Source organism: Silene latifolia, chromosome 1 (genome assembly GCF_048544455.1).
Source record: "Silene latifolia isolate original U9 population chromosome 1, ASM4854445v1, whole genome shotgun sequence".
Taxonomy (NCBI): Eukaryota; Viridiplantae; Streptophyta; class Magnoliopsida; order Caryophyllales; family Caryophyllaceae; genus Silene; species Silene latifolia.
This window is the reverse complement of record NC_133526.1, coordinates 52489003-52506995: the sequence shown is the minus strand read 5'-3', so window position 1 is coordinate 52506995 and position 17993 is coordinate 52489003. Positions and strand designations below refer to the sequence as shown.

General features: G+C 39.4%; 1 protein-coding gene and 1 non-coding gene across 2 annotated transcripts in view; one reads left to right on the top strand and one right to left on the bottom strand.

The window, feature by feature from the left end:
• Positions 1 to 337: 337 nt before the first annotated feature.
• On the bottom strand, positions 338 to 444 carry LOC141625091 (small nucleolar RNA R71). Its single transcript, XR_012534892.1, has one exon. It is a non-coding gene; the product is annotated as a small nucleolar RNA R71 (small nucleolar RNA).
• Positions 445 to 9544: 9100 nt separating this feature from the next.
• LOC141646750 (uncharacterized) overlaps positions 9545 to 17993 on the top strand; it is a 46355-nt gene continuing 37906 nt past the window's right edge. The window contains exon 1 of the mRNA XM_074454691.1: positions 9545 to 9800. Coding sequence (XP_074310792.1) covers positions 9545 to 9800 — 256 coding nt within the window. The remainder of the gene's footprint in view (positions 9801 to 17993) is intronic.

Below are 17993 nucleotides of genomic sequence, written 5' to 3'. Positions count from 1 at the left end.
GGAGAACCTACCCAATGGTACTCCCACACCACAACATCTAACCGGAAATTTTATTGCCAAATCCGCCTTTATCCAATTAGTCGAAAGGATCCAATTTGGGGGGATGCCTAGTGAAGACCCTCATTCTCATATGGAAACTTTTTGTGACTATTGTGATACGATTTCTCAAACCGGTGTAACTCAAGACCAAATTCGTTGGGTCTTATTTCCTTTTTCTCTAATTGGCACCGCGAAACAATGGTTGAAGGGCCTTGATAAGGCCACTCTCGGAATTGATTCTTGGAAAAAGTTGGCTCTAGCTTTCTACAAAAAATTCTGCCCACCGGAAAAGACTAACATGCTAAGAGCTCAAATTACGGGTTTTAAGCAAAGGGATGAAGAATCTGTGTATGAAGCTTGGGAGCGGTTCAAGGGAATTTGTCGCTCATGTCCTCATCATGGACTTAGCGAGTGGTTCTTGGTACAACAATTTTGGAACGGTCTATATGAAGATTCAAGGAACATTCTCAACATGGGATCAAATTGAATGTTCACCGAAGTTGATGACAATCAAACATGGAACAAAATTGAGGAAATGGCGGTCCATAACTCACAATATAGTAGACCTCGCAAGGCTACTAGAGGAGGAAAGCATGAAGTGGACTCCGTTACTCAATTGGGTGCTCAACTTAGTGCTCACATTGACACACTCAATTTGAAGTTTGAAAAAGCTATGGCTAGACTTGAAGAAGCCTCAAAATCACCAAAGCATCATGTTAATGCCATGACGGCATGTTCATCAATCCCAAGTGGGATATGTGAGAATTGTGGAACTTTGGGACATGACCAAAGTGAATGTAGGGGAACAAATGAACAAGTGAATGCTTTCCAAGCATACAAGAGTGGTACCCCTTATTCCAACTATTACAATGAAAACACCAAATTCCATCCAAATCTCTCATACAAAAGCCAAAATGTTCAAAACCCTCAAACAACATACACCCCACCTCCCATGAGAAACCAAAATCAAAGACCCTTTTACAACCAAAACCAAGGTTACCAAAATCAAAATCCATACAATCAACAAAATGACCAAGGTTTTGATGTTCAAAAAGCGGTCCTCCAAATGCAAAAGAATCAACAAGAGTTTTTCACTCAAATGCAAAAAGATAGTCAAGCAAAGGAAACCACCATCAACACCATCCTAGCTCACACCAAGATGTTGGAAACCCAATTGACTCAACTAGCATCTTCAAGCTCACAAAGACAAAAGGGGCAATTACCACCTCAAAGTAATCCCCCAAGACATGAAACGGTTAGTGCCATTCACTTGAGAAGTGGTACAAGGTATGAAGCACCGAAGAAGCAAGTTGAGGATGAAGTTGTGGAACCTAGTGATAAGGAAGAAATTGTGCAAAACTCCAAGGATGGAGAATAATCAAAAGAAGAGATTTCAAAGAAAAATGAAGACAAGGTCAAGGAGAAGGAGCCCATTGTGATTAGACTTCCTTTTCCAAGTCGTCAAGCCAAGCCCAAATTTGATGACCAACTTGGAAAGTTTATGGAAATTGTGAAGAATTTGGAAGTCTCGATTCCTTTCACGGAATTAATCAATCACGTGCCGGCCTATGCGAAATACATGAAAGACATCCTCAAAAAGAAGAAGTCGATCCGGAAACTTGAGACTATCGCCTTCACTAAGGTGAGTAGTGCAATACTTCAAGGGAGTTCACCTTCAAAACTAAAGGATCCGGGAAGCTTCTCAATACCGTGTACCATTGGCGACACCACGATCAACAAAGCCTTATGTGATCTAGGGGCTAGTGTGAGTGTTATGCCGTACTCGGTGAGTAAAAGGTTGGGGATGGGAGAGCTTAAATGCACCAATATCACACTCCAAATGGCCGATAGATCGACGAAGACACCATTAGGGATATGGGAAGATGTTCCCGTACGAATTGGGAAGTTTCTCATCCCGGTGGACTTTGTCATTGTTGATATGGAGGAAGACTCCAACATTCCAATCATTCTAGGAAGACCTTTCTTACACACCGCGGGTGCGGTGATTGACGTGAAACATGGAGAGCTCACTCTAGAAGTGGGAGATGAGAGTATAAATTTTAATCTTGACAAGACTATGAGAGCTCTCCGTTTACACGAACCATGTTTCATGATTGATCATTATAGCCGGAAGGATGATAGGAAGAAGTCGGAACTCCAATGGAAGAAGAAAATTGAAGATGCTCCATTCAAAGAGCAAGTGAATTGTAACAAAGAGAGCTTGCAAAGCTCATCAAAATCAAGCAAAGAAGAAGAAGATGGCCTCATTGGCCAAGAAAAGAAAATGGGAGAGTTGTCCCCATCAAATCAAGAGATTTTTAATGATCAACTTAATGAAGTTTGTGGTCTTTGGGACGACGAATTCGAAGGGATTTTTAATCCCTACATTGGTAATGCCATCGATCAAGACCGACAACAAGGGAAAAGGTCTATTGAAGACATTTATCACGATAATGAACAAGCTTTTGATTATTTCTTCAAGGTGTTGAGCAACATCAACAACACCTTGGACATGCCCCCTTGACATCTCATCAAGAATGAGAGTTTGGTGGAGTCCTCCCTAAACCACCATTTGTAAATATTTCTAACTCCCTAACTCGCATTTCAATTCTTGTATTGCATTTTTGTTATTTTTTGATTTTTATACTTTGATCAAGATAATTGTCATGTTTGAGAGAAGTGAGGGAGGGACTAATGATTTCAATTGATGTGTAGTGCTTTAGCTTAGTGTGGGGATAGCAATTGCCTAGGCTATTCATGCCTTAGTAGTGCCCCCACAATGAAGAACACGAGATTTTGAAGAATGGAAAATGACAAGGGATATGCATAGTACACGGATGGAACTGAATCCGGGTACAAAGGGGTAGAATCCGAGCGGATTCAGGAGAATCCGCCCGTCTTCAGACAATCCGGGCATATTGGGTAAAAGACACCCGTCCAACATGAGCTGAATTTTTGAAATTTCTGGCTGTCAACGAATCCGGGCGTCCTGCATTCGAATCCCTTTGTCTTCAAAAATCGCCCATCCCGAAAGAAAGACGCCCGTCTTTTTGGCCGAGGAAAACAAGAAAAATCCTCGTAAAGGAATCCGCCCATCTTCTGTAAAAGACGCCCGTCCCGTGTTTGCAAATCCGAGCGTCTTCACTGAAAGACGCCCGTCTTTAGGCGAGTTTTTCCCAACCCAGAACAGGCCAAATCCGAGCGTCCCGAGCAAAAACCGCCCGTCTTGCCCCTGCATTTCAAATTTTTCGGGTTTTATAAACCCCCTCCCACATTCATTTCTTCATTCCTTCATTCAAAACACTACCAAAACCCTCAAAACCCTCATCCTCTCCATTACAAAAACAAGATTCCTCAACAACATTCACCAAAATCAAATCAAAACATCCTTTTAACAACAAATCAATCACTCCTTTTTCAATAAAAATCAAAACCAAGCACAAAAATCTTCAACCTTTGAGTCGATTTTTGAATTCATAAAGGCAAAGCCTTTCACCTTTAAATCGATTTGGGTACACTACAAATTGAAGATTTTTTTCACTCTTTTCTTGGTTTATTCATCAATGGCAAGGACTAAGGGAGCAACAAAAGCAACAAAGGCAAAGGCACCAAAGGCAAAGACACTTTCATCAAGGCAAAAGAGTCTTCAAGCAAAGAAAGCATTGGCTATGGTGGTAGCTAACCCAAACTTGGAAGTGCAACAACAACAACCTCCCATGGGAGCAACAACATCTACTACTCCGGAAATTGATCAACTTTCGAACTATCCGGAGGTAATTTTCATTTCCAAATCCCATAGGGACACTTTTGCCAAGTGTGCTAGAAAATCATTTCTATCCACCAAGTTTATTTGTGAAGATACCTTAGATAAGTTGGGTGTCCTTGAGCAAACTAGAGCCTTCTTTAAAGCCATGGGGTTGGAGAAATTGTTTGAATCAAAAGAATTGACATACCCCTCCCTTACCTTAGAATTTTTGAGTTCTTTAAAAGTCAACAAGGTTGAGACCATGGAAAGCATCGAGTTTCGTCTAGCTAATGTTAGTAGACGCATCTCCTTTAAGGAAATGGGTAAAGCTTTGGGTCTTAGTGATTCACCGAGTTATTTTAAGAATGTTGGCTAGTATGACCCCGACCCTCTTTGGGAGGCGATTTCCGGAAGGAAATTTGAGGACTTTCATGCTAGTCGTGCTCTTTTAGTCCACCATCCGGGCATTAGAGTATGGCACAAGGTCATAGGGAACACCATCATTGCATGAAAAGACACCAACCATTTCACCAAACTCGATTTTGTTCTTCTTGAGTCGGCTTTGAACATCGGAAGGGAATTCACCAAGCCTTTCAACTCTCTAAGGCTTTTCGTGGATAGATGGCTAAATATTGATTGTGGGAAGAAAGGCACTACCGTTATTGTGAATGAAGGCCTAGTAACTATCCTAGCTAAATACTTTGATCCAAACTTCAACAAGGATAGCAAGTATGAGGCGAAAGAGGGTGGTCATCTCGTTGATATTAATAATATGATATACAAGTACAAGTGGGTTACCCATAACCCTCTTGATACCAAGTATGGATGGCTCACTAGTGAGGCTAGATCTTTCACTTTGCCTTCGAAGATTTGTCGTTTAAGCGTCCACCGGACCAACTATCTACTTCCCCTTTCAAAAGAGGCCGAGTACATTATCTGACAACAAAAGGGTGAAATTGAAATGCCCTCCTCTTCCATTGTCACACCACCCTACCCTTTCGAGTACCAAGAGTTCAAGCCCGATGGCGTTGAAGAAAGAAATGATTATTTGACTCTTCTCATGCAAGAGATGCACAAGCAAGCTTTCGAGGATCGGAAAAATGCTTACTTAGCTCAATATCCACCCCTCCTACACTTAGCTAGGCAAGGACTACTTGATCCTTCATGTCCTTTCCCTAGTTGGGCGGATAGGGAAGTCCTCTTTCCGAGTGCATCTAGGGGTGAGCTTCCGGGTGACAATGAGGTTGTCGGTAATGAAGAGGTTGATGATAACATTGATGAGGAAGCTAATGAATAAGGAGAAGAGGATGATGAGCAAGGTGAAGAATAAAGTGAAGAAGAAAGTGGCAATGAGACCACTTCTAATGAGGAAAGTGATGATAGTGATGATATGATGGAAGATTAGCAAGTTTTAGAGGCTCCTACCCTCTTGAGGTTTGTCTATTTCTCTCTTTGTTTTATTTATTAATCTTGATCATTGTTGGAGTAGTCCTAGCACCATAGAGGACTAACACCTCAGCCCTATTGAGGTGTTCTCATTTTATTGTTCCCACTTTCAAAATCCAAAATGACAAATTAGTTTCATGCATTGCATAGTGTGTGCATGAACTACACCCATCCTTAGGACATTAGCAATAGTGTCTAACTCAGTTTGGGGAAGTCAATGCATACACAACGGGAGGTAATCTAAATTATCCTCTCCGTCATAAACAAAAACCATGCATCATGTAGTGTAGATTAGTGTAGCTTGCATTTAGTGTAGAAATCATGCATCATGTTTGCATAATTTCCCATCATTTTGGCCATTGAGGACAATGCCCATATTAGTGTGGGGATGGGGAATTCTAACTTAACTTTTATTCAAAAATCCAAAAAAAATTGAAAAATTTCGAAAAACCATAAAAATTTGAAAATTGAAAACCCAAAAACATGTTTTTTTTTCCTTTGTAGTGTAGTCTTGTATATATTATTGTATATATTGTGTTTGTTCTATCCTTGTTCACATTGATCGACTACGCCACATCCGAGACATGAGGATCATGAAGACCGCATGGTATGATCTTTCCAATCTCCTTTTTCCTCTTTATGTTAATGACTATGTGGCTTTATTTTGATTGATGCGGTATAACAATGTGAACTTAGGACTTGCATTTAGTTTATATGTCATATTAGTTGATAGAATCACTTGCATTATGATGTATATAATAGTTACATCATGGCATGTAGTTGCATTTATATGAAAAGTTTTGAAAAGTGCCTAATTGGGAACTTTGACAAGAGTAACTAAGCCATTACAAATACTTTTTCAACTTAAGACTTTGCCTACTAGAATGGTTGTAAAACACCCTAGATTCTGTCATAGTAGTGTCTTTTGACCCATGATCCAAAGCCTAGTCAAGGGTTTTCATGTGAGTCACCTATCCAACCCCGTGATGCGATGTGGACTTGGTTAACTTGTCTAGGTGACCTTGATTGACCTTGTGGTAAGGCAACCCAAAAATACTTTCTATCAATAAGTTTGAAGTGCTCATTTCGAAAATTTTGTCATGTGGAAGTAATTTAATGCTAAGGAAATCTCAAATGTTATGAAATGTTGAAATTTTGAGAAATTTAGTTGTTTTGATGGAGGCGTACCACTTCGATGTGCTTTGGAGAGGGATCCATTGAATTGGGCCCCCACACGGTTGTGAATTCAACCGCCCAGAGGCAGAGTGACTATCACCCCGAAAAGCTATTGTCTAGAGGTTAACCGGTTGCCTAATAAGCGATTGGCGAAAGCAAAGGACATTAGCCCGGAAGGGACAAACCCCATCTTAAATTTTTGAAATGTGAAAGTTAAATGAGGTCAATTTTTTAATACTAGTCATATCCACCGTTTGTTTATAACGATTTGAGCATTTCATTCCCAAAAAGCCTTTTTGTCAAGCCACTTTGTCGAGCTTGGGACGATCCATGACCTTTACTTTTGTAGAGAATTCGAGACTTGTCATGTCATATGCTACTAGCATCATAGGGATCATCATTCCACCACCATCCGATCGCTCTTGACGAAAGCATTTGGAAATTGAGGACGAAAGTAGTCTAGTTTAACACCATTTGGAGGTGATTTAGTGCCATCCTCTTAGCCTTAGTAATTTGTTGAACTAGTATTTGTGAAGGATTATATGCTCTTAAATTTTTTCTTCTTTAGTGCCTCCGGCACTTGATGAGGAAGTGGCTGTTCCTTTTGTAGATGCATCCATTATTTGATTTTGTGTGCTTAATGTTTGGATGTGTCGCCATTTTGGCAAGACCCACCTTGCCTTGCAAGAAGGCATCCTACCTCATGGTTGTCTTGTTGTGAGTTGAAGGGGCGGAGTGAGACCCGCTAATTGTCTCATATCGGCTATGTTATTAGGTTAGTTTAAATAATGGTCCTAGTCTTTGTCACCTCTTTACTCGGGACGAGCAAAGGTTCAGTTTGGGGATATTTGATGTGACCATAATTAGCGCATATTTAGCCCCCGAATTAGCCTTGTTCCCATGCTTTTTAGTGCATATTTGGGTCATTTATTGTCTTTAGTTCTTTGTTTTGCATATTCTTTGAGATTTTGATCCCTTGGTAGGAAAGGAGTAAGAATCTTGCATTTTCATGGCAAAACGAGACTAAATTGATTGAATTCAATGACCAAGCATCAAGGAGAGACAAGATTAGAAGGCCTTTGTACATATTATAGTAGTTGGGCAATGACGAGAAAGGATCCTTGCATCCCCGAGGAAATCCCCAAGGATTTTATGAAGAAAAGGGAAGAAAAAAAAGAAGAAACAATGCTGAGCTACAATCCGAGCGGATTGCCCTGAATCCGCCCGTCCTCCACAGCACAATCCGTGCGTCTTCTGCCGAAGACGCCCGGGCAACAGCCACCAGAATCCGGCCGTCTTCTCACAAAGACGCCCGTGCCCAGACCTTGAATCCGCCCGTCCCGAGCCTAAGACGCACGGATTCCAGTACAGCGAGATTTCGTTTCTTCAAGCCTCCGTGAAAGAAGCCCTTCCTTCGAAAAATACCGACGTCTCCCTGCTCAAATCTAAAAAGTGAAATTACTAGTTTAGCCCTTAGTTAACCCTAATGCATCCACCTAATTTCCACTATAAATACCCCATTAGTCTAATTAGAAGAGCATGTTCTTCTTATCAATTCTTAGAGTAGTTAATATCAATCAAATCTCTCTTTAGTTTTGTAATCAACAATTAATCAAGTTTTAATACAAGTTTTATTTCCTTAATCTCTCTTTTGTTCATCCTTTATTTTAGGTAATTGAAGATTATTTGGGTTATTATTGGGAGATTGACAACCTCTCAATCAAGCATCAAGTACTTCTTTTATCTTTGCTTTATTATTGGATCATTAGTAGGTATAATTCTCTTAATCCCTTTTTAATTATTGTTAATTACTTTCATTTATTCATCATGTTTCATTTTGTTGGTATGATTGACAACCTTGCTAGCATGATCAACATGATAATGAGTGAGTAGTCACCTAGCTAGGGTTAATGGGTAATTAGGGGAAACCAACATGGGGAATGATTCATGCTTAAATTAATATGCTTTCATGGTTTATTTGCTTGCTTGTTTTGATCTCAACTCATGCACATGTTATGTTTGATGAAATGCGAGCCTATGAATCCTTTCATTTTTTACCCATCACCTATCTTTTCAATGAGACTTATAAGATATAAACCAACTCGAGTCTCATTAGACCATGCATGTTGTTGAGTAGGGAAGATTAAGTCGACTTGTAGGTGTTGTACAATCTAATCGATTCGGCTCCGGGACCCAAACTTTCCTAGGATTGTAAGATATAACCCAACTCAATCCATCACAACAATAATTGCTTGCTTATAATTTGAGAACATGTTTGTATGATCAATTCCCATGATTCCCCTATGACCCCATGACACCCTAGTGCTTTTTATCAATTGTTTACAACCCTTTTAATTCATCTTGCTTGTTTACTTTCATTGCTATTTAGTTTAGTGACCTTCTACATCAACCCAAATTGTGACACCCCTAAGACACCACTAGTTGCAATAGAAATCTCATCTCAATTCCCGTCCCTTGGGATCCGACCTTTACTTGCCTCTTTACTAATTGTAGAGTTGTTTGTGAAGCTATAAATTGTGTTTGATTGGACGTGACCCGACGACACCACCATCACGTACCCACATCAACCACATAAATAAATTCAATCAACTAGTGTGTCAACTCGTGAATGCCGATGAGAAGATACCGGATTAAGAGCAAGCTCTCTTGTTATTGGCTTCATTGCCGAAGAGTTTTAGACCCATTGTGATGGCGATGCTCCTGGGTAAAGAGAATATCTCGTTGGATGAAGCAATACTGGTGGTGAGAGAAAATGAGAGGATGATGGCAAAAATAGATGGAGATGCATCATCAAGTGATGGGGTACTAGTGGCAGATGGTTGTGAAAGAGGGAGAAGATCACAAAGACATGGAGATGGCCAAAGAAGTAGATCAAAGTCGCATGCGAGAGACATGGATAATGTGGAGTGCTATTATTGTCATGAGAAAGGTCATATTCAACGAAATTGTCCAATAATGAAGGAAGACTTGAAAAGTGTGAAGTCTTTAAGAGAAAGGTTGGGCAAGGCTAAGGTTGATGATATAGGTGATTCTTCCAATTTATTGCGTGGTAATAGTATTGATGAAGATATATTCTTGACTACTCAAGATGAGGTGTAATGTCAAGAAAAATGGGTGATGGATTCGGGTGCCTCTGTGCATGTGTGTAAAGACCAAGAATCATTTGATACTTTGCAAACTAATGGAGACTTTGGGCAAGTTAAAGTGGGCGACGGTCTTAAATTGAAAGTTGAGGGTGTAGGGAGTGTGAGAATGAAACTCCATGATGGCACCATAAGAACTTTTAAAAACGTGAGATATGTCCCTAAAGCTTGTTCCAACATTATTTCTTTGGGTGTGTTGACAACTCAAGGAAACCGATATGTTGCTAGTGGTAAGTGGTGCAAAGTATATCGTGGAATAAGCTTGGTAATGCAAGGGGTGAAAACGAAAAACAATATTTGCTATGTGGATTGACATAGCGCGAAGAGAAAGGCCGATGTAAAGAAAAAAGTCCGCTTTTCGATCTGAGATAGTTGAGGTGTTTGGAGCTTTGGGTCAAGGGAGGAAATTATTGAGTTAATCTCCCCAAACTCCTAAAATAAATGTGGAAATAAAGCTTTGATGTTTCAAATGGAAATACGTAAATTATTTACGTTTTGGAAGAAGAAACATGCAATGCACAAAGAGTTATAGAATTGTTTTAATTAAAACAATTAATGGTTTACTAGAAGTTTTTTAGGAACTTCTTAGTATAAATAGGTGATGGTGCTAATTGTTTTAGTACACACAAAATATAGAGAGACAAATTACATTATATTGGTGAGAATACTTCTTGTTCTAAAAAGAGAAAAGAGAGTGTTCAACATCCATTAGAAATAATAAGAGTGAGGCAAAGTTTGAGAGAAAGTGACAATACTAGTGTGAGTGATTGTACTTACAAACTTTGTAATATCTTATTAAGTGAATTAATTTGTCGAGAGAGCCGTGGTTTTTCCCTTAGTTGAGAAGGGTTTCCACGTGAGAAATTGTGGTGTCATTTTTATTTGTTATTACTTACTTTTATTGTTTGTGTTCCATCCTAATATCGTTGCTGGGTTAGACTCTTTTTGCACCGGGTTTACAGGACGCTTCCCCAAAATTAATTGACGAGATGAAAGATGTTAAAGACGTATGGGCTATTAAATGTTTAGAGAACATGAAATGTTTAATTAGTTTATTCACTAGACGTATATATGTGATTATTTATACAATTGGATGTATAATTTTGAACATCGACATTATTGTTCCGTCGGATGATATGCAAGTTTGTTGGTTGACTTTCTTTTGTATGTATTGTTTATTTATTTCTCTATTTCGCTTATCAAATCAATATCGACATTGCTGCCGAAATTTTGGTAGCAAATAAATTTTTTTTTAAAAAAAATATCTGTCTATGGTGGCGGTTCTTAAGAATGAAACGCCACTATTAGTTCACGTTTAGTGGCGGTTCTTTACTAACAATCGACGTCATAATTATCTTTAATGGCAGTTCTTTAACAACAACCGGCGTTATAGAGAACATGTAGTGGTGGAAAGTTATTATTGAAATAGCTATGGTGGCGGTTTTCAAAAAATAACCGCCACTATAGATAAGTTACAATGGCGGTTTTTGTCTAACAACCGTCGTATTATATAAGTTTATAATGGCGGTTTTGTATAACAACCGCCACTATAGAAGAGCTATTGCGGCGGTTCAACAATCGCCTACAACCGCCATAAAGTTTATACGACGCCGCGATTACGACGGACCCTAAATCTCTAAAAACCGCCACCGAAGGGGGTTTTTCTACTAGTGCATATTCAGTACATCCAGGTGGTGACAAGTTGTACAAAGATTTGAAGAAGACTTTCTGGTGGCCTGGGATGAAGAAGGAAATAGTTGAGTTTGTGACTCGATGTTTGACATGTCAGAGGGTTAAGGGACACCAGCGACGACCACAAGGTAAGATTCAGTCTCTTTAGGTACCTGAGTGGAAATGTGAATCTATCTCTATGGATTTTATAGTGGGTTTGTCGAGGAGTCAACAGGGTAACAACATGATATGGGTGATAGTTGACCATTTGACTAAGTCAGCTCACTTTGTTCCGATGAAAGATACTTGAACCAAGATACAGTTAGCTTTGGCTTATAGAAAGCATGTGGTTCGGTTGCATGGGGTGCCTAAGGATATTGTGTCAGATAGAGATGCGAGATTCATATCACAGTTTTGGCGAGAGTTGCAGGATCTAATGGGAACTACCTTAAAGATGAGTACTGCTTTTCACCCTGCGATAGATGGGCAGACAGAGAGGACTATCAAGACCTTGGAGGATATGTTACGAGCTTGTGTGGTGGAGTTTGGTGGTAGCTGGTGTGGGAAATATCGGTATACTTCCTCTAAAATTCGGATTATAACGAAATTATAATTATGAAAAACTAGTCATAAACGAATTTACATAAACAAAAAGAGTAGAGATTAAGAATTAACCTTTAGTCCTAGCAAATTTGGCCTAAGAACAAATATCGAATCGATATTATCCTAATTGTTGCACCCAAAATGCTATGAGAAATGCCTCTCTTTTGCTAGAAAAGATGAACCCTAATTTCTAATTTTTAGGTTTTTTGTGTGATGATAGAATTAGGTCAAAAAGAATGAATAAAAATGATCCTCCTTCTAACCTAATATAACCGAAATTAGGAGAGAAATGGGGAAGATCTTTTTTTCCTTCTTTTTTTCCTCAAACCGTGTAACTCCAAATAAGGAGAGAAATCTCCTTATTTTCGGTTGGTTTTACATTGTATAAAATACGTATATTTTATCAATTGTCATTTATTTCGTCACGTATTTAATTAGTCCACACACAACAGCTTGTAGTCGATTTATTAATACCGGTCTGTAATAATTTATTATGACAATCTCGTATAATATATACTTTAACTATAAATATCGCATATTTATAATTTGATAATTAAATATAACCGATTACATTTAATTACGAATTAACATCTTAATTCGTTCAAGCTAACATTATATACATTAATTAAATATAACAGTTTATATTTAATTTACGAATTGATAATTAATTCGTCTCAGCTAATATTATTTAATTATATTAAATAATCGTCTGATCATCACATTGACTAACTTTTTAGTCAAATACTTGGACTAACCTTTTAGTCTTATAAGGCATCAATGTGATTACATTTTTATATAATCACATCTCTCAAACACATCCTTTAGGTGTGACTTTTAGGGACCAGTTGATCACCGCCATCAGTATGATAATAACGTCAAACTTCTAGCAAGCCAACCGTTATTAAGTAAACGTTAATCAACTGATAAAATACTAAGTATACCCTTGTGAACCTATAAGAGATTTATAAATGTTATCACACTAATTATGGAGGACACAAGCTCCAACAAACTCCCACTTGTCCTCACAAGTGTATGTGCGATAACCGATTCTCATATCCTAAAATTTCTCCCACTCAATGTAAAACAATTTGCAAAATCCGTATTCACAAAGGTCGTATTTTACAAGTGATCAATATCAAGAGTGGTTTTCCCAACTAGAGAGTAACTTAACTGATGAACGAATCATCATTCGAGCATGGCCATGCATTTCAGTTACAACTCCTCGAGTGGCCCTGAGAAATAACTAAACCTGATAAAGGTTGGATATTTTCTTCAACTCGAATCCTGCAGATATAAGCACAGTATGAAATGACCCAGTAAAAATCTGCTTGGCCTCCTGTTACGGTAGACCATGAGAAAGAAACCAAAGTCACCCAAAAACTGCCTTAATCTCAAGAGACAGTCGATAGTCAAAAGAATCGACTCTAGGAACACAATGGACGTCCAATCCACGATCTGGCACCGAATGTTTTTTAAACATTTAGGACTCCATTACGTTGTCACAATTTGTCCTACGAGATATCGTTATAACTCGCATCTGTGATCGGTCAGCCAACCGTTTGACTTATGGCTCGTTGAACCCACCATCAATCAACTTCCCAATATAATAGCCAGAGTTATCAGCTCATGTAGGCGATTACGGACCAAAACAAATATAATGTAATTCAGTTCACTTTGTGGTGTTCAATGTTGTCGTACAATCCACATGAAAAACAAAATATGAAATAATACGATGAAGTTATAAATAGCATATGAAAAAGAAAATGTATCGAATTCATAATCAACTACTACAACTCAGGAACACGTTTAATTCCCATGGAAATAACGTGCCCTTCATCCTTATCATATTTCAACGGTTTAGTGAGAGGGTCCGCGATGTTGTCATCCGAAGAAATTTTGTCAATCACTATCTCCTCTTGCTCCACGTAATCACGAATTAGGTGAGCCTTCCGATGTACATGTCTAGACTTGTTGCTAGACTTAGGCTCCTTGGCCTGGAAGATGGCACCTCTATTGTCACAATAGATGTTGATCGGGTCATTCGAACTAGGAACTATGGTTAGTCCTTGTAAGAATTGACGCATCCATATAGCTTCCTTTGCTGCTTCTGAAGCGGCATAGTACTCGGATTCAGTAGTAGAATCTGCTACAACTTCCTGTTTGGAACTTTTCCAGCTGACCGCCGCACCATTAAGAGTAAAAACGAATCCAGACTGAGATTTCGAGTCATCTCGATCCGTTTGGAAGTTAGCATCTGCGTAACCGATTGCATATAGCTTAGTATCTCCTCCATAAGTCAATGCCCAATCCTTAGTCCTCCGTAGGTACTTGAGAATGTTTTTAACAGCCATCCAGTGTGTTTTACCTGGATTCTTTTGGTACCGACTCGTCATACTCAATTCATATTCTACGTCTGGACGTGTGCATATCATGGCATACATGATTGATCCTATGGCTGATGCATAAGGAACACGACTCATGCGTTCAACCCCTTCAGGTGTCGTGGGTGACTGAGACTTGCTCAAATGCATCCCAGAAATGATTGGAAGGTTCCCCTTCTTGGAGTTGGTCATGCTGAACCTTTCAAGAATCTTATCTAAATAAGACTCCTAACTCAGTGATAACATCCGTCGTGATCTATCTCGATAGATACGGATTCCCAATATGCGTTGTGCCTCACCCAGATCATTCATCTGGAAATGTTTCTTCAACCATCCTTTAACCGAAGATAAGAGAGGAATGTCATTCCCAATCAAGAGTATGTCATCGACATACAATATCAAGAAAACAATCTTGATCCCACTCGACTTGACATATAAGCATGGTTCCTCGACCGATCGAGTGAAACCATACTCTTTTATCACCTGGTCGAAACGATGATTCCAACTCCGAGAAGCTTGCTTAAGTCCATAAATGGAACGTTTAAGCTTGCACACTTTCTTAGGATTTTCTGGATCTATGAAACCTTCGGGTTGTACCATGTACAATTCTTCCTCCAAATAACCGTTTAAGAAGGCGGTTTTCACATCCATTTGCCAAATTTCATAGTCATGAAAAGCGGCAATCGCTAAGATTATCCGAATGGAATGCAGCATAACTACGGGTGCAAAAATTTCATCATAATGCAATCCGTGCACTTGAGTGAAACCTTTTGCCACTAGTCATGCCTTATAGGTATCTGGTTGCTCGTCTACAGAATGCTTTATTTTGTAAAGCCATTTGCACTGTAGAGGTCGTACCTTGTTAGGTAAATCAACAAGATCCCATACGTCATTCTCATACATGGAGTCAATCTCGGATTGCATGGCTTCAAGCCATAGCTTAGAGTCGGAACAGGTCATGGCACCTTTATAGGTAGCGGGTTCATTACTCTCTAGGAGCAAAACGTCATTTTCCTCGACCATACCAATGTATCATGCGGAGGATTAGAGACTCTACCCGACCTCCTAGGTTCCTGAGGAATATTAACCGTATCATCAGTTGAAGGAACATCTTCCTCCATCCGTTCCTCGGTTGTTGGTTCTTGAATCTCCGACAGCTCGAAGGTTCTATTACTTGACTTGTTCTCGAGAAATTCTTTCTCTAAGAACTTTGCACTAGCCGCAACAAAAACTCGATGTTCGGTAGGCGAATAGAAGTAATGACCAAACATTCCTTTTGGATAACCAATAAAGAATGTCTTGACCGATCGCGGGCCGAGCTTATCCTCGTGTCTCCACTTAACATAAGCCTCGCAGCCCCAAACCCGAATAAAGGACAAGTTAGGGACCGTTCCCTTCCACATTTCATATGGAGTCTTGTCGACAGCTTTAGACGGACTTCGGTTAAGTATAAGAGCGGTGACAAAGAGCAAAGCCCCATAATGAATCGGTACTACCGTGTGACTCATCATGGATCGAACCATATCAAGTAGTGTTCGATTTCTCCGTTCGGACACACCATTTAATTGAGGTGTTCGGTGGAGTTAATCGTAAAACAATTCCACAGTCTTTAAGGTGTTGATCAAACTCATTTGAAAGATATTCGCCACCCCGATCTGAACGGAGTGCTTTAACCTTTCTTCCCAGTTGGTTCTCAACCTTGTTCTGGTATTCCTTGAATTTTTCAAAGGACTCACTTTTATGCTTCATTAAGTAGACATATCCGTATCTACTTAAATCATCCGTGAAAGTGATAAAATATCTATAGCCATCTCTTGCGGTGATTGACATAGGTCCACACACATCAGTATGTATGAGTCCTAATAGGTCACTAGCGCGCATTCTAACACCTTTGAAGGAAATTCGAGTCATTTTGCCGATAAGACATGATTCACACGTGCCAAATGAAGAAAAATCAAATGTGGGGATAGTCCCATTCTCGGTGAGTTTCTTTACACGTCTTTCATTTATGTGTCCCATTCGACAATGCCATAGATAAGTTTGATCTTTGTCACCAACCTTTAATTTCTTATTATTCACATGTAATATATCTGTGGTTTGATCTAAGATGTAAATTCCATTCATGGAAACTGCTTTGCCATAAACCATTTCATTAAAAGAGAAAATACAGCTATTATCCTTAATTGAAAATGAAAAACCGTCTTTATCAAGTACGGAAACAGAAATAATGTTCTTAGATAAACTGGGTACATATTAACAGTTCTATAAATATAACTCAAAACCACTTGGGAGTTGGATTACGTATGTTCCCTTTGAGACTGCAGCAACTCGTGCTCCATTCCCGACTCGCAGGTCCACATCACCCTTTGCGAGAGGTGTGATGTTTTTTAGGCCCTGCAAATGATTACACAGATGAGAACCACAACCAGTATCAAGTACCAAAGTTCCGAAACTTGCATGGTTAATCTCAATCATATGAATATAAGATGACATACCAAAAGGAGTGACGCGGCCTGCTTTTATGTCTTCACGGTACACGGGACAGTTCCTCCTCCAATGCCCAGTCTTGTGACAATGGTGGCACTCAACGTTACCGTCCTTGATCTTTGCCTTGCCTAGTGAGCCACTAGTCTCACCAGGCCCACTCTTACCGTTTCCTGACTTTTTAAACTTTGGCTTTCCTACAGTTAGGTCGCCGTGAGCCTTGCCCTTACCCTTATTCTTGTTGGAAATCATGAGAACATCTTGCTTCATGCTCTCACTCAATTTCATATCCTTCTCGGTCTGTACGAGAAGTGAGTGTAGCTCATGAGGACTTTTCTTCGTGTCATTCATGTAGTAATTTGCCCTGAATAGGGCAAAACCATCATGAAGTGAATGAAGCATACGACCAATGACTATGCTCTCACTGATTTTGCAATCAAGTGCCTCCAGTTTCTCGACATTCTCAATTATGTTAAGAATGTGTGGGCTAACCGGTTGGCCCTTCTGGAGTTTCGCATCAAAGAAGCGACATGTATGCTCATAAGTAACGATTCTCGGTGCTTTTGAGAACTCATTAGTGAGCGTGGTGAAAATCTTGTTTGCACCTTGGGCTATGAAGCGTCTTTGCAAATTGGTTTCCATTGCAAAAATGAGTACGTTCTTTATCGCACCCTCTTCCATGACGAAGTCATTATAAGCAATTGACTCGTTAGCTCTTGCATTGGGGCCTGGGTTTGGCGGTATTGGCTCAGTTAAGTACTTGAGCTTACCATCAGCAATGACAACATTCCGTAATGATGCCTCCCAGCCCGCAAAGTTGGACCCGTCATTCTTCAGTCGTGTGGACTGATTCATGTGGTCCATGAAAGTTTTGAGCCAGGACTCGCGTCCAAGTGTGGCACTTGGTATAGGGATATCATTATTTCCAGCCATTTGTTGCAAGCAGTATTATCAATATAAAATGAATTCTACACTGCGAAAAGAAGAATAAATATAATAAGCATACTCATCGTTATGATTTAAGTCTAATGCAATACTGTTATAACGCGAAGACTCAAGCATTTATACAATTGACCTCCCTCAAGAATTATATAAATGATCCCAAGACTCAATTATTTGTAAATTGATAAGCCAACCTCTTGGCTAATTCTACTTATAGAATTCTTGGTCGATAAATTTCTGTAAATTCTATCTATAGTCCATCATAATCACGAGAAACTCTTCGGATTATAATGTTGAGGTAAACTAAGTCAACACAAACTACTTACCAACGTAGAAGGGATC